General features: G+C 47.2%; 2 protein-coding genes across 2 annotated transcripts in view; one reads left to right on the top strand and one right to left on the bottom strand.

Annotated features, from left to right (window-relative positions):
* Window positions 1-17,099, top strand: part of MROH1 (maestro heat like repeat family member 1) — an 87,245-nt gene extending 70,146 nt beyond the window's left edge. Inside the window, exons 33-44 of the mRNA XM_083861517.1 lie at window positions 90-244; window positions 1,652-1,881; window positions 3,236-3,725; window positions 5,927-6,064; window positions 7,250-7,364; window positions 9,138-9,284; window positions 10,323-10,511; window positions 11,803-12,117; window positions 12,195-12,329; window positions 13,336-13,438; window positions 13,905-13,970; window positions 16,623-17,099. Of these exons, the coding sequence (XP_083717643.1) occupies window positions 90-244; window positions 1,652-1,881; window positions 3,236-3,725; window positions 5,927-6,064; window positions 7,250-7,364; window positions 9,138-9,284; window positions 10,323-10,511; window positions 11,803-12,117; window positions 12,195-12,329; window positions 13,336-13,438; window positions 13,905-13,970; window positions 16,623-16,708 (2,169 nt within the window). The 3' untranslated portion in view covers window positions 16,709-17,099. The remainder of the gene's footprint in view (window positions 1-89; window positions 245-1,651; window positions 1,882-3,235; window positions 3,726-5,926; window positions 6,065-7,249; window positions 7,365-9,137; window positions 9,285-10,322; window positions 10,512-11,802; window positions 12,118-12,194; window positions 12,330-13,335; window positions 13,439-13,904; window positions 13,971-16,622) is intronic.
* Window positions 17,100-18,538: 1,439 nt separating this feature from the next.
* BOP1 (BOP1 ribosomal biogenesis factor) overlaps window positions 18,539-20,232 on the bottom strand; it is a 44,708-nt gene continuing 43,014 nt past the window's right edge. The window contains exon 16 of the mRNA XM_083872427.1: window positions 18,539-18,701. Coding sequence (XP_083728553.1) covers window positions 18,548-18,701 — 154 coding nt within the window. The 3' untranslated portion in view covers window positions 18,539-18,547. The remainder of the gene's footprint in view (window positions 18,702-20,232) is intronic.

The raw sequence follows: 20,232 nt of genomic DNA on the forward strand, positions 1-20,232 counted from the left end.
CTCTTTTCCAGCTTTTGCATCTTTTCCAGCTTTTCCAGCTTTTCCAGCTTTTCCCTCTTTTCCCGTATTTTTTCCCTGTTTTCCCGTAGGTCCCGGAGCTGCTGGGGGTGCTGCACTCCAAGCTGGAGCTGCTGGAGGAGGATCAGCTGCGGAGGGCGGCCCAGCAGTCCGTGCTCATCCTGGGCCTGCAGCACCCCAAAACCGTTGTCTGCTGCCTGCTGGGGCACCCCCTGCCCTTCGACAGGTCAGCCCCCAAACGCCAACCCCAAATCCCAGTTTTCCAGCCCCAAATCCCAGTATTCCAGTCCCAATCCCGAATCCCAACGTTACACCCCCAAATGCGGCTCCAATCCCGAAATTCCAACCCCAAATCCCAGATCGATCCCAAACGCAGGCTCAACCCCAAATCCAGCCCCAGTCCCAAACCGCAACATTCCAAACTCAAATCCAATCCCAACATTCCACCCTCAATCCCAAATCCAGCCCCAAACCCCAACATTCCAACCCCCAACCCTAAATCCAGCTTCAGTCCCAAATCCCAATTTTACGGCCCCAATCCAAATTTTCCAGCCCCAAATCCCAGCATTCCAGCCCTGAATCCCCAATCCAATCCCAAATCCAGCCCCAATCCAAATTTTCCAGCCTCAATCCCAATCCTAACATTCCAATCCCAACATTCCAACCCCAAATCCCAACATTCCAATCCCAACCACAAAGTGTTCCAACCTCAACCACAAAGCTCAACATTCCAGCCCCAAATCCCAAATCCAGCCTCAATTCCCAGGATTCCAACCTCACACCCCAATATTCCAACCCCGAATCCCGACATTCCAACGCCAAATCCCAAAATTCCAGTCCCAAATCCAGACCAAATCCCAAAATTCCAACCTCAATCCCAAAATTCCAACTTCAATCTCAAATCCCAAATCCAGCCCCAAATCCCAACATTCCAACCCCAAATCCAGACCCAAATCACAAATTCCAGCCCCAATCACAACATTCCTGCCTCAATCCCAAAATTCCAACCCCCAATCCTAAATCCAGCCCCAGTCCAAAATCTCAAATCCAGCCCCAAATCCCTGGAAAAATGGGAGTTTTCTTTTTATCTCATTTTTAATCCCATTTTTATCTCAGAATTCCCAGGAATTCTCAGGAATTCTGTCCTTTTCTTGATATCCCATTTTTAATCCCGTTTTTTATCCCAGAATTCCCAGCTTTTCCCGTCATTCCAGCCCTAAAAAAACCCCATTTTTATCTCATTTTTATCCCAGAATTGTCAGAATTCCCAGAAATTCCCCAGAATTCCCAGGAATTCTGTGCTTTTCCCGATATTCCAGCCCTAAAAAGTCCCATTTTTATCTCAGAATTCCCAGAAATTCTGTGGCTTTTCCCATCATTACATCCATGCAATTCCTTTAAAAATCCAGCTTTTAATCCAATTTTTAATCCCAGAACTCCCAGAATTTTGTCCTTTTCCCATCATTCCAGCCCTAAAAAAAAAAAAAAAAAAAAAAAATCTAAGTTTTAATCCCAGAAATTCTCAGAAATTTCCCAAAATTCCCAGAAAATTCTCAGAAATTGCCAAAAAATAATAATAATAAAAAATAAAAAGCTGGAAATTCCCTGTTTGTTTTTTTTTTTTTTCCCTCAGCTCCAGCCGCGCCATGTGGAGGGCTCTGGGCATGGATCCATCGCTGAATTCCCAAATCCTGGAGCAGCTCCTGGAGAAGCTGGAGAGGGAAATTCCCTTCCAGGAGATCAAACCTTCCCTGCTGGGCTCGGGCAGGCACAGAGTGGCCACAGCCCTGCCCCTGGCCGTGAGTGCTCCCTGCAATTCCCAAAAAATCCTGGGAATTCTGCTGGGATTACAACGGGAATTGCGTTTGGAAAGGGGAAAGGAGGGAAAAGTATTCCCAGCGGGGAAAAAATTCCCAAATGGAAAAATATTTCTCAGGTGGGAAAAAGTTCCTGGGGGGGAAAAATGTTCCCAAAAGGAAAAAAAAAATCATTCCCAAGTGGGAAAGAATATCCAGGTGGAGAAATATTCCCAAATGAAAAATGTTCCCAAATAGAAAAAAATGTCCCAGGTGGAAAAATCCTGCCACTGGCTGTGAGTGTTCCCACAGAATTCCCAAAAAAATCTGGGAATTCTGGTGAGAATCCAACGGGAATCAGGTTTGGGGTAAAGGGAGAAAAGGGAAAGGGTCAGGGGGGAAAAAATTCCTGAGGCCAAAAAATATTCCCAGATGGAATATTTGGGAATGGAACGGAAAAATGTTTCCCAGGGGAAAAATATTCCTGGGTGAGAAAAATATTCCCAGGTGGGAAAAAAAATTCCTAAGGGAGAAAATTTATTGGTGGAAAAATATTCCTGGGTGGGAAAATATTCCCAAATGGAAAAAAAAAATACTTCTCAGGTGGGAAAAAATTCCCAGGGGGAAAAAATCATTCCCAGATGGAAAAAATTCATTCCTGAGTGGGAAAAAAAATTGTCAGGTGGGAAAATATTCCCAAGGGGAAAAATATTTCTCGGGTGGGAAAAATATTCCTGGGTGGGAAAATATTCCCAAGGGGGAAAATATTCCCAAATGGAAAAATGTTGCCAAATGGAAAAATATTTCCAGGGGGAAAAATTATTTCTAGGTGGGAAAATCATTTCCAGATGGAAAAATTAATTCCTGGGGGGAAAAAACATTCCCAAATGGAAAAATACTCCCAAGGGGAAAATCATTCCTGAGTGGGAAAATATTCCAGGGGGGAAAAATGCTCTGAGGTGGGAAAAAAATTCCCACATGGAAAAATATTCCCAGGGACAAAATCCTGAACGCTTCCTAAATTTTTTTTCCCAGGTAATTCCGGCTTTGGAATCCCTCAGAAATGAGAGAGCAATTCCCAAGGCCACACTTGGGTTTTAGGGTCTGGAAACCTTTGGGAATCAGGGAATAATTCCCAGGGAATCAAAGAGAAGTTACCAGGAAATCAGGGAGAAATTTCCAGAGAATCAGAAAGTAATTCCAGCAGAGAAAACCCCAAATCCAGGGGAATTTCATGAGGAAAAACCCCAAATCCATGGGAATTTTGGGGAGGGAAACCCCAAATCCCTGGAAGTTGCAGGAAGGGTTAATTCCAGGAGCCAGGAACGGGGGGGAAAACCTTTTCCCGAGAGTTTTTTCCGAGGTTTTCCTGGGAGATTCCCGTTTTTTTTTTCCCTGGCAGGCCACGGAATAATTTCCAGGGAATCCAGGAGCAATTGCAAGGGAATCAGGGAAAAAATTCCCAGGAAACCAGGGAATAATTCTGGGAGGCAAAAACCCAAATCCATGGGAATTTTGGGAGAGAAAACCCCAAATCCATGGGAATTCTCTGAGGGAAAACCCCAAATCCAGCAGGGAAAAACCCCAAATCCACGGGAATTCTAGGGAAAAAAAAAAAAAAAAAAACAAAAACAAATCCCTGGAAGTTCCAGCAGGGGTTAAATCCGGGAGCAGGAAAATCCTTTTTCCGAGTGTTTTTCCCGGGAGATTCCCGTTTTTTTTTCCCCTTTTTCCTTGGCAGGCCACGTGCGCCCTGGATGAGCTCATGTCTGTGCCGGAGGCGGCGGCTGCGGTCCTGGAACGCTTCCCAAAACTTTTCCAGAGCCTCATGCTGCGCCTGGGCTGTTCCCTGGGGCTCCACATCCCCAAATCCCTGCAGGGCCGGGACAAGAGGAGCCTCCAGCCCTGCAGGTGGGGGAGAAAACGGGAATTCTAGGGGGGAAATGGGGATTTTGGGGGGAAAAGTGGGAGTTCTGTGGGAAAAGAGTGGGAATTCTTTGGGGAAAGGATGGGAATTCCATTGGAAAGACGGGTCTGGGGGAAAACGGGGTGGGATCCATGGGATTATGAGATTCATGGGATTTATGGGATAACGGGAAGGAGAGGATGGGATAGTGGGATGGGATTTATTTGTGGGATTTATGGGATAATGGGATGAGATGGGAATGATGGGATGGGAATGCAATGGGAGTTATGGGATTTATGGGATGATATGATAATGGGACAGGATCCATGGGATCCGTTGGATCCAAGGCTGGGATGGGGAATTCGGGAGGCGGGAATGGGATGGAGCATCCGGAGCAGGGTCGGGATGTTGGAGCAGATTCCCAAGAAAAGGAGGAGTGAGGGAGTGAATTCCAGGAAAACTGGAGCTGGATTTCCGTCCCAGGGATAATGAGAAGTTGGGAATGGGATGATCCCAAAATTCCCTTCATCCCAAACTAATCTGGAATTCCTTGGACATCCCTGGAGTTGTCCCATCCTGGGATAACGGGATTGGGATCAACCTTAAATCCATTCCCACCCCATTCCCGGATTCCAGAAGTTCCCAAGATTCCAAGATTTCCCATGACAGACAGTGGCTGCATCCCAAATTTTCCTTAATTAAGCCTTAATTAATCTTTAATTAACCTTTAATTAATCCCAGAGGCTCCCAAGATCTCTCTGGCACTCCCAAGTTTATTTTTTTCCTGGAATTTTGCCCTTCCGTTTCTTTGTTGCACTTTTTGGGCCGTCCAAAACAGGGAAAGCTTCACCAGGCTCTTTTTGGTTTTTTGGGGGTTTTTTTTGGGTTTTTTTTTTGTTTTTGTGGTTTTTTTAAAAACCTCTGGAATTTTCCATCCGGGATTCCATTTTTGTGCCTCTTCCTTGGACTTTTTTCCATGGATCTTGGATCCTTTGGTTCTTATGGACTCATGGAATGGCAGAAGTTGGAAAACCTCTGGGCTGGTCCCATCCCGTGAATCCAAGGATGCTCCAGATCCCCAAGGAACGTTTTCCGGGGCGATCCCCATGTTTGGGATTGGTTTTTTTCTATCATCATTCCCAAATTCTCAACATTCCAGAGGCTGTCATGAAATCCTTAGGATTCTCCCACTTCAAAAAATCCCAGAGGCTCCCCAGGGAATTGGGAGAAATCCCAACAGGAAACTCCAGGCCAGCAGCTCCAAAGGCTGATCCCAAATCCCAGATTTCCTTCGTGTGTGGGATCCCCATTCCGGCAGCCGGGATTTATCCCTGGCTCCTCTTGCCGGTGTTTTGACGGGATAACGGATCTTTTCCAGATGTTGCTCCGAGGCAAAACAATCCCAAGGCTATAAATTGTTCGTTCCATGAAAAAAAAAAAATTCCTTCCAGTAGCTCCGGAGTTTTTCCCTTCCCATTTTGGTTTATTTGTCTTGGATCGCGTTCCTGATGTGGTGGGGTTTCTCCAGCTCTGGCATTCCCGGTGTCCTCCGGCGCGGAATTCCCTTGGGAGATCCAGGATGGAGCCAGAGCAAATTCCCGATCCAATTCCAGATCCAGTTCCAGATCCAATCCCAGTTCCAACTCCAGATCCAATCCCAAATCCAGTCCTAGATTCTATCTTAAACCCAATCCCGAATCCAATCCCAAATCCAATCCCAGATGCAATCCTGAACTCAAACCCAAATCCAATCCTGAATCTAATCTTGACCCCAATCCAGAATCCAATCCCAAATCTAATCCTGAATTCAATCCCTGACCCAATCCTAGATCCAGTCCCAAATTCAACCCCAAATCCAACCTCGAATCCATTCCTGAACCAAATCCCAGATCCAATCCCAAATCCAATCTTGAATACAATTCTAGATCCAATCCCAAATCCAATCTCAAATCCAATCCCAAATCCGATCCCAGATTCAATCCTGAACCCAATCTCCTAGATCCTATCTCAAATCCAATCCCAGATCCCATCCCAATCCCAATCCCAAATCCAATCCCAAATCCAGTCCCAAATCCAATCCCAGATACAAATCCAATCCCAAATCCAACCTCAAATCCTATCTTGAATACAATCCCAGCTCCAATCCTAAACCCAATCCCAAACCCAATCCCAGTCCCAATCCTTGACCCAGTCCCGGATTTTCCAGCTGTGCCGTGGACGCGCTGAAGGCAATGCTGTCCCGGGCTGGGAACGACGATGTCGTTCGGGATGTGGGGAACGCTGGAGGTTGGGAACTGATGGCGATTCCTGAGCGGCACCACGACGGGATCGCTCTCCTGGCCGGGTATGGAATTCCGGGAATGGGATTTGGGGGCTCTTCCTAAAGAATCCTGGGATTTTTGGGGTGGAGTGGGATTGTTTCACTCCCGGGAATGTGGAGGGGTGGACACAGCTGGAGCTGGAAGTTGGTATCGGTGTGGAATCCCAGCGTCTTCGATCCCACTATGGAATTCCTGGTATCTTGAATCCCAGTGTGGAATTCCTGGTTTTATCAATCCCACTGTGGAATTCCCAGTGTTTCCAGTCCCAATGTGGAATTCTCAGAGTCTCTGATCCTACCTCAGAATTCCCAATGTCACCAAGCCCACTCTGGAATTCCAGCACCAATGATCCCCGTGTGGAATTCCCGGTATCTCCAATCCCCTGTAGTATTCCCAGTGTTGGGATCCCATGTCATGATCTCACTCTGGAATTCCTGCTGTCACTGATCCCACTCCGGAATTCCTGGTACCATCAATCCCGCTGTGCAATTCCCAGAGTTTCCAGTTCCACTGTGGAATTCCAGTGCCATGGATCCCAGAGCAGAATTCCCAGTGTCTCCAATCCCCTGTGGAATTCTGTATTGGGATCCCATGTAGTGATCCCACTCTGAATTCCCTGCCGTCACTGATTCCACTCTGGAATTCCCGGTGCCATCAATCCCGAGATGAAATTCCTGGTTTTATCAGTCTCACTCTGGAATTCCCAGTTTCCAATCCCAATGTGGAATTCCAGTGCCATTGATCCCAGTGTAGAATTCCCAGTGCCAATGATCTCACTGTGAAATTCCCAGTGTCACCAATCACAGTGTGGAATTCCAGCACCATTGATCCCAGTGTGGAATTCCTGGTGTTTCTGATCCCATTTCCCACCCATCCTGAATTTCCAGCCATTCCCACAGCTGAGCTCATTCCCTTCCCTGTTCCCTTCTCACTTCCGGAGAACACCAAAGGTTCCATTGGAAAACTTCTCCCTTTTCCCATCCTGGGACATTCCCTTGGAAAACCCATTGGGATTTTCCAACTTTAGGGAACGTTCCAATAAGTCCAGAGTGACTCATCCCAAAGAAAACCCGGGTGGGTTTCGTTCCTTCCATGTGGGTCAATCCCAGGGATTTCCAGGATTCCCAGGATTGCCGGGATTTCTGGGATGTCCAGGATTCCCAGGATTTCTGGGATTCCCGGAATTCCGAGTGCTGTGTCCCACACAGGGCCATGGCTCAGCTCTGCGGGCCCCGGCTCCCCCCCATCATCCGGAGCCTCATCCCAGCCCTGGGAAGCGTCTTCGAGTGCCAGAGGGTGACCAGCACCGCCTTCCTGGCTGAGGTGAGCCCCGAAATACGGCAATGTCCGGTGTTACTGTGCCCGTGGATCCACGGATCCATCCGTCCGTCCCGTGGATCCATTGTTCCACCCATCCGTGAATCTGTCCATCCATGGATCTGTCCATCCATCCATTGATCCATCCACCCCATGGATCCAGCCATCCATCGATCCACCCTTCTATGGATCCATCCATCCCATGGATCCATGGATTCACCCATCTATGGATCTGTCCATCCATCCATCCCCCCATCCATCCCTCCATCCATCCCTCCATCCCTCCCTCCATCCATCCATCCATCCATCCATCCATCCATCCATCCCTCCATCCATCCATCCATCCCTCCATCCATCCATCCCTCTCTCCATCCATCCCTCCATCCCTCCCTCCATCCATCCATCCCTCCATCCATCCCTCCATCCCTCCATCCATCCCTCCATCCATCCATCCCTCCATCCATCCATCCATCCATCCATCCCTCCCTCCATCCATCCATCCCTCCATCCCTCCCTCCATCCCTCCATCCATCCCTCCATCCATCCATCCATCCATCCCTCCATCCCTCCCTCCATCCCTCCATCCATCCCTCCATCCATCCATCCATCCCTCCATCCCTCCATCCATCCCTCCATCCATCCCTCCATCCCTCCCTCCATCCCTCCCTCCATCCCTCCATCCATCCCTCCATCCCTCCATCCCTCCATCCATCCCTCCATCCATCCATCCATCCATCCATCCATCCATCCATCCATCCATCCCTCCATCCATCCATCCATCCCTCCCTCCATCCATCCATCCCTCCATCCCTCCCTCCATCCCTCCATCCATCCCTCCATCCATCCATCCATCCCTCCCTCCATCCATCCATCCATCCATCCATCCCTCCCTCCATCCATCCATCCATCCATCCATCCATCCATCCATCCCTCCATCCCTCCATCCATCCCCCCATCCATCCATCCATCCATCCATCCATCCATCCATCCATCCATCCATCCCTCCATCCCTCCCTCCATCCATCCATCCCTCCATCCCTCCCTCCATCCATCCATCCCTCCATCCATCCCCCCATCCATCCATCCCTCCCTCCATCCCTCCCTCCATCCATCCATCCATCCATCCATCCATCCATCCCTCCATCCATCCATCCATCCATCCCTCCATCCATCCATCCATCCATCCATCCATCCATCCATCCATCCATCCCTCCCTCCCTCCATCCCTCCCTCCATCCATCCATCCCTCCATCCATCCATCCATCCATCCATCCATCCCTCCATCCATCCATCCATCCATCCCTCCATCCATCCATCCATCCCTCCCTCCATCCTTCCCTCCATCCATCCCTCCATCCATCCATCCATCCATCCATCCATCCATCCCTCCATCCATCCATCCATCCATCCATCCATCCATCCATCCATCCATCCATCTCCTATCCCAAATTCCCAACTCCTCCTGGAGCCCATCGCAGAATTGGGAGCTTGCTTGTATCTCAGAGGGTTTCAGATTCCAGCTGGAGCCGAGGGGAAGAAAAGGAAAATTCTGACGGATCTGCCAGATGAGGGGAAATTCCAGCCCCAAAGCAGCTCTCAGGGGCCCGATCTTTCCAAAAATCCCCAAATTTTCCCAATCCTGCATCAAATCCCAAATAATCTCACCCTGGGCTGAATTTTCCCTGGATTATCCCAGAGCAGCTCCAACCCCCAGGAATTCCAGCTCATCTGTCCAGGGCTTTTTTCCTGGTGTATCCCAAGGTTTTTTCCCTTCTCCAGCTCCTCAACCACAACGTGGTGAACGACCTGATCCTGCTGGAGCCGCTCCTGGACGCTCTGACGGCTCTGGAGAAGGATTCCTCCCTCCTGGTGCGGGTCCTGGCACTCCGGGGCCTCGGGAATGTGGCCTCGGGATCCCCAGAAAAGGTGGGATCAGCTCCCAGGGTTTTGGGATTCGGGAAGCGGGGAATGGATTTCTGGTTCTGCAAAGGGAAGGGTTGGGATTCCCACAAAAAACATCGGGGGGAAGTTTTGTGGGATGGGGATTGGGATGCACCGGGAGGCTCTGAATCCTAAAAGTCCTGAGAATTCTCCAGAACTATTCCTGAAAATCCTGGGAAGTGCTGGAGCCATTCCCAACAGGGGGATTCTCCCCAGCCCCGTTTTTCAGGGATTTGGGAATATTTCCACAGGAATTCCAGCTGGGATCGGCCAATTTTCCCAGGAATTCTCAGCCTCAGTCTCTTCCCCTTCTTCCTGAGGCCCCAAATCCCGAAATTCCATCAATTCCAGGGGACTATTCCCAAAAATCCCAACTTGAGGCCATTCCCTCTTTCCCCATCCCTTTTTCCCTTGGGAGCAGATCCCAAACTCCCTCTGGCTCCCCAAAATATCCAGAATTCCAGCTGAGATTCCTATTTGCTCTGTAAAATTCCCATCTTTGCCTTTCCCAGCTGGAATTCCTGGGTTTATTACTGCTTTTTCTCCGGAATTGCATCTCAGTTTCCCCCTTTTTACTCTGGAATTGCACCTCAAATTCCAATTTTTTCTTAGGAACTCCACCCAAATTCCCATTTTCCTTCCAGAATTCCACCTCAAATTCCCACTTCTTCTCCAGAATTCCACCTCAAATGCCAGTTTTTCATTCAGAATTCCACCTCAACTTCCTGATTTTTTTTTCTGGAATCCCAGCTCAAATTCCAATTTTTCATCCAGAATTCCACCTCAAATTCCCATATTTTCTCTGGGATTCCAACTCAAAATTCTGGGTTTTTTTTCCTCCACAGTTCCACCTCAGATTCTCATTTTTCTTCCAGAATTCCAGCTCGAATTCCTGCTTTCCCTGTGGAATTTTCCCCCCTGGATCCCTTCAATCCCTCTTTTCTCTGGGCTGATCCGTCCCAGCTCCCTGCCGGGGCTCCGTATCCCGTTTTTCCCAGTTTTCCTGGTGTTTTCTCCCGGCAGATCCGGCGGCACGGCTCGCAGCTGCTGGCCTCCATGGTCAACGGCATGGACGACAAGGACGATCCCAACAATCTGCTGGCGCTGGAGGCCATGTCCAGCCTCTCCAAAATCCTGCATCACCTGGAGGAGCGGGACGTGCAGTCCACGCTGCTGCACATCGCCATCCGCATCCGGCCTTTCTTTGACAGCGTGAGCAATTCCTGCTCGGAATTCCAGGAGTTGGGAATGGCCTTGGGGGCATAGGTGGTTTTCCCATCCTGAATTTCGCCCTCGGGTTGAGATTTCTCCTGACTTCTCATCCATATGCTGAGCTGAGGGTCCTACAGGGATTGTCCCATTGGAATTGTCGCACCGCAATTATCCCACTGGGATCGGCCCGTCGGGATCATCCCGTTGGGATCATCCCGTTAGGATTTTCCCATTGGAATCATCCCACTGAGATTTTTCCACTGGAACTGTTCCGCTGAGATTGTCCCACTGGAATTGTGCCACTGAGATTGGTCCATCAGGATTTTTCCATTGGGAATGTCCCATTGGAACCATTGCATTGGGATTTTGCCGTTGGAATCGTCCCCATTGGAATTGTCCCACTAGGATTTTCCCATCGGGATCGTCCCACTGGAATTGTGCCCATTGGGATTTTCCCATTGGGATTGTCCCATTGGAGTCATCCCATTGGAATTGTCCCATTGGAAATGTCCCATTGGGAATTTCCCATTGGAAATGTCCCACTGGAATTGTCCTGTTAGAATTGTCACACTGGAATTGTCTCATTGGGATTTCACCATTGAAATTTCCCCACTGGAATTTTCCCATCGGGATCTTCCCATTGGAATTATCCTGTTGGAATTCTCCCATGTGGAATTGTCCCATTTGGAATAGTCCCACTGGGAATTTCCCATTGGAAATGTCCTATTAGGATTGGCCCATTGGAATCATCCCATCAGGATTTTCCCATTGGAATTGTCCCACTGGGATCATCGCATTGGGATTTTCCCATTGGAATTGTCCCACTGAGATTTTCCTGCTGGGGTTTTCCCATTGGGATTTTCTGACTGGAATCGTCCCATTGGGATTGCCACATCAGGATTTTTCCATTGGAATCGTTCCCATTGGGATTTTCCCATTGAAATTTCTCCATTGGGATTTTCCCATTGGAATTGTCCTATTAGGATTAACCCACTGGGATCGGTCTATTGGAGTTCTCCCATTGGAATTGTCTCATTAGGATTGTCCCATTGGAATTCTCCCATTTGGAGTTTCCCCAGTGGGATTGTCCCACTGGAATTCTCCCATTTGGGATTGTCACATTGGAATTTTCCCGCTGGGATTTTCCCACCAGTTTTGTCCCATCAGGATTGTGCCCCAGACTTGGGGGACAGCAGGATTGGGATGGTGGGAAAAATGGGATGAGGGTGGGATCTGCAGGATGGGAATGGTGGGAAAAGTGGGATCGCAGGATGGGATTTCAGGATAATAGGATGGGATTTTGGGATCACACGACAGGATTTGGGGATCACAGAAAGATTTCAGGATCACAGGATGGGAAATTTATGGGATAAAAGGATGGGGATTTTGGGATCCCAGGATGGGGATTTTGGCATTTTCTCCCCGTGATTCCCGTTTTTCCCCGTTTTCCCAGGAACACCCAGACCTCCGTCGCTCCTCCATCATCCTCTTCGGAAACCTGTCCCGCTTCAGCCGCTCCGACTCTGAGGTTTTCTCGGAGCAGATCCTCAATGGGCTCGTCACGCTCCTGCTGCACCTGCAGGACCCAGAGCCAGGCGTGGTCAAGGTGAGCTTCTCCCGCCCCGTTCCCAGGAATTCCAGGGATTTCCCCATCCCGGGTCTCCAGCATTCCTGGTTTTCCAGGCGTGCAAGTTCGCGCTGAGGATGTGCGGGCCCAGCCTGGGCTGCGAGGAGCTGCGGGAAATGTTCGGGAATCACCTGAGGGAGGAGAGAGGGATCCACTACGGGGAGTTCATCAATGACGTCTGCAAGTTCCTGGTGCGAGATTGGGACACGGCGGGATTGGGACGTTGGGATATTGGGACATTGGGACTTTGGGGTATTGGGATATTGTGACATTGGGATGTTGCGACATTGGGAAATTGGGACATTGGGACACTGGGATATTGGGACATTGGGATATTGGGATATCGGGATATTGGGATCGGGACATTGGGACATTGGGATATTGGGACACTGGGACTTTGGGACATTGGGACATTGGGATATCGGGACATTGGGATATTGGGACATTGGGACTTTGGGATATTGGGATATTGGGACATTGGGACATTGGGATATTGGGACATTGGGATATTGGGATATTGGGACATTGGGATATTGGGATATTGGGACATTGGGATATTGGGACATTGGGACGTTGGGATATTGGGGTATTGGGATATTGGGGTATTGGGATATTGTGACATTGGGAAATTGGGACATTGGGACACTGGGACATTGGGACACTGGGATATTGGGACATTGGGACATTGGGACACTGGGACTTTGGGACATTGGGATATTGGGATATCGGGATATTGGGATATCGGGACATTGGGACTTTGAGACATTGGGATATCGGGACATTGGGATATCGGGACATTGGGACATTGGGACATTGGGACTTTGGGACATTGGGATATTGGGACATTGGAACTTTGGGACATTGGGATTTTGATATGGGGATGGATTGGGAGTGGGACACTGGGATATGGGCATGCCCCAATTGTCCTCAATGTCCCCAATTCCCCAATATACCAATGTCCTCAATATCCCCAACATTTCCAACATTCAAAAAAATCTCCCAATGTCTCCAATCCTCTCAATGTCCCCAATGTCCCCTATCCCCTCAATGTCCCCAGTGTCCCCAATGTCCCCAACATCCCTCCAATATCCCTGCTATCCCCAATATCTGCAATGTCCCTGAAGTCCCTGATGTCCCCAATGTCCCCAGTACCTCTCGGTGTCCCCAATGTCCCCAATGTCCCCTGTGTCCCCGCAGATGCGCAGCCACCCGACGCTGCTGAGTCGCCTCATCTCCACCAACCTCTTCTACTTCAAGAGCCCCTGGCGGGAGCTGCGGGCGGCGGCGGCCATGTTCATTGGTGAGGGACAGGGACAGCGCGGTGGCCTGTGTCACCAGGAGTGCCATCACCCATGCGGTCCCCAAGGGCTTTTGGAGGGGTGATTTTGAATGGTTTTTAAATAATCTGAAAGTTTGAGGTCTCTGGTGACCCCCAACCTTGTTCCCGGCTTCTGTCACCTCTCGGGGTCACGGTGGTGGCTTTTGTCACCAGAAGTGACATCACTCCTGAAGGTCCCCGAGGGGTTTGGAGTTGGTTTTGGAAGATTTTTGGGATAATTTTGAAGGTTTTGGGGTCTCTGGTGACCCCAAACTTGTCCCCAGGTGAACTTTGGTTCTGTCACCTCTGGGGTCTCCGTGGTGGTTTTTGTCACCAGGAGGTGACGTCACTTCTGGGAGGGTCTGGAGCTGATTTGGGGATATTTTGGGAGAAGTTTGGGAGTTTTTTCGGGAATATTCCCCGATCCCAATCCCGACATTCCCCTCAGGGTTCCTGGTGCTCCACGTGGACGAGGAGCAGGGCCAGCAGGTGGACCTGGACCAGCTCATCTCCGGTAAGTGGGAATTCCCAAATCCCCGAAATCTCCAAATCTCAAAATCCTGAATTTGCAAATTCCTGAATTCCCGAATTCCCAAATTCCCAAAATCCTGAATTCCCAAAATCCCAAATTCTTGATTTTTAGGGGGGAAAAAAAATTCTACATTTTGTAGGATCTAAACTTCAATTTTGAGGAAAATTCCACATTTTTGGGGCCAAATTCCCATTTTTAGGGGGAAAAACGTCCAATTTTTACAATCTAAACTTAAATTTATAGTGCCAATTTCCCTATTGTTAGAGAAAAATCATGATTTTTTTTCCTAAATTTCCTTTTTTTAGGAAAATTCCATCTTTTTAGAGCAAATTTCCTGATTTTTAGGGGTAAAAAAAATCCCAATTTTATGATTTAAACTTCAATTTTGAGGAAAATCCCATATTTTAAGGACCAAACTTCTCATTTTTAAGGAAAAAAAAAATCCTTTGATGGGAACTAAACTTTCATTTTGAGAATAGTCCCAACTTTTAAGTTCAATTTCCCATTTTTAGGGAAAAATCTCACATTTTTAAGGAAAAAAAAATTTCCCTCATTTTTAAGGAAAAAAAATTTCTCATTTTCTAGGACCAAACTTCTCATTTTTAGGGTGGAAAAAAACCCCCCGTTTTTAGGGGAAAATCCCTCATTTTAAGGAAAAAAAATCCCAATTTTTGTGAACAAAATCCCTCACTTTTAGGAGGAAAAAATTCCCATTTTCAGGGAAAAAAAAAATCCCTCATTTTTGGAAAAAAAAATCTCATTTTTGGGCCCAAAATTCTCATTTTTAAGGAAGCCCCTGAAACACTCCCCCCCCGCCATTTTTTGGGAAAAATCCCTCATTTCTAACGGAAAAAGTTTCTTTTTTTGGGTAAAAAAAATTCCTATTTTTAGGGCCAAACCCTTGATTTTTTAGGGACAAAAAAATCCATTTTTCGGGAATATCCCTCATTTTAAAGGAAAAGGCTTCCTATTTTTAGGGGAAAATCCCTCATTTTTAGGGCTAAAAAAAAAAAAATCCCCTTTTGTTTTTTTAATCCCTCATTTTTAAGGAAAATAAATCCATTTTTAGGGGGGAAAAAAGTGCTATTTTTACGGGGGAAAAACCCCCCGTTTTTAGGTGAAAACTACTGATTTTTTGGGTGTTTTGGGATTTTCGGGTGAGAATTTTGGGCTTTGTGTCCCGACCCTCCCAGGAAGGGCCCTCTTGGCTCCCTGGGCGCAGGATGAAATCACTTTCCTGGATTTCAGGGATTTTTTCCCCCTCTCAGCTCTGACCTCATCCCGTGGAGCTGAGCCTGGAAAATTCCTCAGCTTTCCAAAAACTCTAAAAAAGGGAAAAAAAAAGAAGTCATTTTTTTTTTTTTTCCTTTGGGCTCTGAGGAGAGGAAAAAAAAAAAAAAAAAAAAAGGAGGGATTGGAATTCATTCGGAATTCTGGGAATTTTTGGGATCATTTTTGGGGGGGTTTTGATCCCATCGGGAATGTGGGAAAGTCTCGAAGGATTTGGGTTAAAAAAAGAAAAAAAATTGGAATAAAAAACCCTGGATTAATTCCTGGAGCTGCTCCAGGATTTGGGAGAAGTTTGGTCAGGAAAATCCCTGGGGGGGAATTTTTTAGGGTTTGTTTTTCCCAAAAAAAAAAAAAAAAAAAAAAAAGAGGATTTTGTTGCTATCGTTATTCGGGATTTGGCGATTGACAGGGAAAGTTCCGGGGGGAGAAAAGGGAACAAAACTCAGGATGATCCTAAAAAAAACTAAAATAGAGGCTTGAGGTGATCCAAATAAATGAAAAAGGAAGGCTCAGGATGATCCCAAAAAAATGAAAATTAAAGGTACAGGATGATCCCAAAACTCCTAAAATGAAAAGTAAAGGGTTGAAATAATCCCAAAATAATTTAAATTCAAAGGAGAAGGCTCAGGAGGATCCCAAAAAATTAAAACTGAAGGTACAGGATGATCCCAAAAAAAGTAAAATTGAAACTGAAGGTTTGGGATTATCTCAAAGAATTAACATTATTGGCTCGAGATGATCCCAAAAATCCTAATCCCTGATCCTGACCCTGATCCCGATCCTGATCCTAATCCTGAGCCTGATCCCAATCCTGATCTCAATCCTGATCCCAATCCTCATCCTGGTCCTCATCCTGATCCTGACTCTGATCCCCATCCTGAGCCTGATCCTGGTCCTGACCCTGAGCCTGATCCCAATCCCGATCCCAATCCCGATCCCAATCCCAATCCCGATCCCAATCCCGATCCCAATCCCGATCCCGATCCCAATCCCGATCCCGATCCCAATCCCGATCCCAATCCCGATCCCAATCCCAATCCCGATCCCAATCCCAATCCCAATCCCGATCCCAATCCCGATCCCAATCCCGATCCCGATCCCAATCCCGATCCCAATCCCGATCCCAATCCCAATCCCGATCCCAATCCCAATCCCGATCCCAATCCCGATCCCGATCCCAATCCCGATCCCAATCCCGATCCCGATCCCAATCCCGATCCCAATCCCGATCCCAATCCCAATCCCGATCCCAATCCCGATCCCAATCCCAATCCCGATCCCAATCCCAATCCCGATCCCAATCCCGATCCCAATCCCAATCCCGATCCCACTCTGCTGTTCCAGCCCTGAAGCTGCTGCTGAAGGATCCGGTTCCGGCCGTGAGGATCAAGGTGGCCGAAACCCTGGGACGCCTGGTCCGCCTCCTCTGAGTCCCAAAATCCCCAGAATTCCCAGAAATTCCCAGGCTCTGGGACACCTCCTCTGAATCCTGGAATTCCCGGAATTCCTAGCTCTGCTCAGCAATACCCCGGGGGATCCCAATCCATGGGAAAAGTCCTCCCGCTCCTCCTTCCTCGAGAATATCGGTGGCTTCGCACTCACAGGGGCAAATAAAGTGGGAAAACAGACAAAATTCAGGATGGGATCCAGACAGAGCCTGATCCCGGCCCTGCTGCTGGTCCCGATGGATCCGGGATCCGTTCCCACCCCCACATCCCACTCTGCTGCTTCCCAGTGGATCCAGGATCCGTTCCCAAAATTCCCAGCTGGAATCTCCCCGTGTACAGAGACCTATTTTTAAATAAACCTTTTGGCTCCTGATCCCACTCTGGAATTCTGGGATTCCTCAGATTTGGGGGTTGGGGAGAGGTGATCCCACCTGTGTTTCCATGGGGATGATCCAGGGGATGATCCAGGGGATGATCCAGAGGATGATCCAGGGGATGATCCAGGGGATGATCCAGGGGATGATCCAGGGGATGATCCAGGGGTTCTTCTCAGCCTCTCATCCATAGAGAAAATTTTGGATTTCCAGGCTTGTCCTGCCCTGTTTCTCTCTCACCTCTGATTTTTCCTTTGGGATCCTGGTGCAGATCCTGTTCCGGATCCGGATCCCATTCCAAGTCCTATTCCAGGGGAAGTTTTCAGATCCCATCCCAGGTCCTATTCCAGGTCCTATTTTCAGATCCCATTCCAGATCCCATTCCAGATCCTATTTTCAGATCCTGTCCCAGATTCCATTCTAGATCCCATTCCAGGTCCTATCCCAGATGCTATTCCAGGTCCCATTCCAGATCCCATTCCAGGTCCCATTCCAGATCCCATTCCAGGTCACATTCCATGCAAAAAAAGCCTTTTGTGATTCCAGGGGATCCTGGGAATTCTCCATGTAGGGAATGTGGGGATGGGATGAGGATGGGGATATTCGGGAATGTGGGAATGGGGACACTGGGAGATGTAGGAATGGGAATATTTGGGAATTCAGCACAGAAAAAGCCCATAACTGTATCAAAAAAAAAAAACCATTTATTGAGCCTTGGGAGCAGGAATTCCAATGGTGGCAGATCCCAGCGGATCCAGCTGGATCCCGGCAGGTTCCCCTGGGGAATGTCAAGTGTAGGGAATGTGAGGATGGGGACACTGAGGGATGTGGGAATGGGAATATTGGGGAATATTGTGGAATTCAGGACACAAAGAGCCCGGAATTCTATCCAAAAAAAGCCTTTATTGAATGCCGTGAATTCTGAGCCCGGAATTCCCAGTAGATCCCTGCTGGATCCTGTGGGATCCCTAGTGGGCCTGTCAGGTGTAGAGAATGTGGGGATGGGGACATGGAGAGATGTGGAAATGTGGGAATATTGTGGAATTCAGGCCATGAAGAGCCTGGAACTGTATCCAAAAAAAGTTTTTATGAGCTCAGGGTGTGGGAACTCTGACGGCAGCGGAACTTGGTTGATCCTGCCAGATCCTGGTGCATTCCCTGAGGACTGTCAGGTGTGAGGAACACTGGGAGATGTGGGAATATTGTGTAATTCAGGACACAGCCTGGAACTGCAAGTATTGCAAGTACTGTGCCTAAAAAACCCCTTTATCGAGTGCTGGGAATTCCGACAGATCCCGCTGGATCCCGTTAGATCCCAGTTGATCCTGTCGGGTGCAAGGTCAATGGGAAATGTGGGAATGGAAATACTGGGGAATTTAGGACACACAGAGCCCAGAATTGTTCCTAAAAAAAATAAACCCTTTATTGAGCGCTGGCGGGTCCCGGGTCAGGTGTAGAGGCGCACGGTGCCGTCGGCGCCCGAGGAGAAGAGCCAGGGCTGCTGGGGGTGGAAGGCCACGTCGAGCACGCCCAGGTCCAGCGTGGGCACGTGGCCCTTGAGCACCTTCAGCGGCACCAGCAGCGCGTTCTGCAGCAGGTCACTGAAAATAAACAAACCCCATAAATCCGTCCTGGAACTACATCCATGAACCCCACAAATAAATCTATAAATCCATAAATAAATCCCATAAATGCTGTGAATCCCAGAAATCCCACAAATAAATCCCATGAATCCATAAACCCCACAAATAAATCTATAAATCCATAAATAAATCCCATAAATGCTGCGAATCCCAGAAATCCCACAAATAAATCCCATGAATCCATAAACCCCACAAATAAATCTATAAATCCATAAATAAATCCCATAAATGCTGCGAATCCCAGAAATCCCACAAATAAATCCCATGAATCCCAAAAACAAATCCACAAGTAAGTCCCATAAGTCCCATATATAAATCCCATAAATCAATCCTGTAAATAAATCCATAAATCCAATAAATAAATCCCGTGAATCTCATAAATAAATCTCACAAATAAATCCCATAAATAAACCTATAAATCCCATCAATAAATCCCAGAAATCCCGTTAATTCCATAAATCTCATAGATAATTCCATAAACCCATAAATAAATCCCATAAATACTGTGAATCCCAAAAATTCCATAATTAAATCCTGTAAATCCCATAAATAAATCCCATAAATAAAACCCTTAAATAAATCTATAAACCCATGAATAAATCCATAAATCCCACAAATAAATCCTATTAATCCCATAATTCCCACATATAAATCCCATAATTCCTGTGAATCCCATAATTCCCATAAATCTCATAAATAAATCCATAAATTCCATAAATCCTGTGAACCCCATGAACATAAATCCAATAAATAATTCCCATAAATCCCATAAATAAATCCACAAATTCCAAAAATCAATCCCACAAATGAATCCAACAAGTAGATCCCACAAATAAATCCCATCGATAAATCCCATAAATAAATCCAAATATCCCATAAATAAATCCCATAAATCCCGTGAATCCCATGAACATAAATCCCATAAATAATTTCCATAAATAAATTCCGTAATTATTCCCATAAATTCCATAAATCCTGTAACTAACTCCATGAACCCATAAGCAAATCCTATAAATCCTGTAATTCCTGTAAACCCTGTAAGTAAATCCTGTAAATCCCATAAATAAATCCCAAAAATAAATCCCACGAATAAATTCCCTAAATAAATCCCGTAAACAAATCCATCAACCTATAAATAATTCCCACAAGTGCCATCATTTCCCACAAATCCCATAAATCAATCCCACGAATAAATCCCATAAATAAATTCATAAATCCCATAAACAAATCCCATAAACAAATCCATCAACCTATAAATAATTCCCACAAATGCCATCATTTCCCACAAATCCCATAAATCGATCCCACGAATAAATCCCATAAATAAATTCATAAATCCCATAAATAAACAAATCCCATAAATCACATAATTAAATCCCATAGATAAATCGCATAGATAAATCCAATAAATCCCCATAAATAAAATCCCACAAATAAAGCCCATAAATAAATCCCATAATTCCCGCAAATAATTCCTACCAATCCCACA

Source organism: Zosterops lateralis, assembly GCF_965231275.1.
Source record: "Zosterops lateralis genome assembly, chromosome: 1".
NCBI classification, from domain to species: Eukaryota; Metazoa; Chordata; class Aves; order Passeriformes; family Zosteropidae; genus Zosterops; species Zosterops lateralis.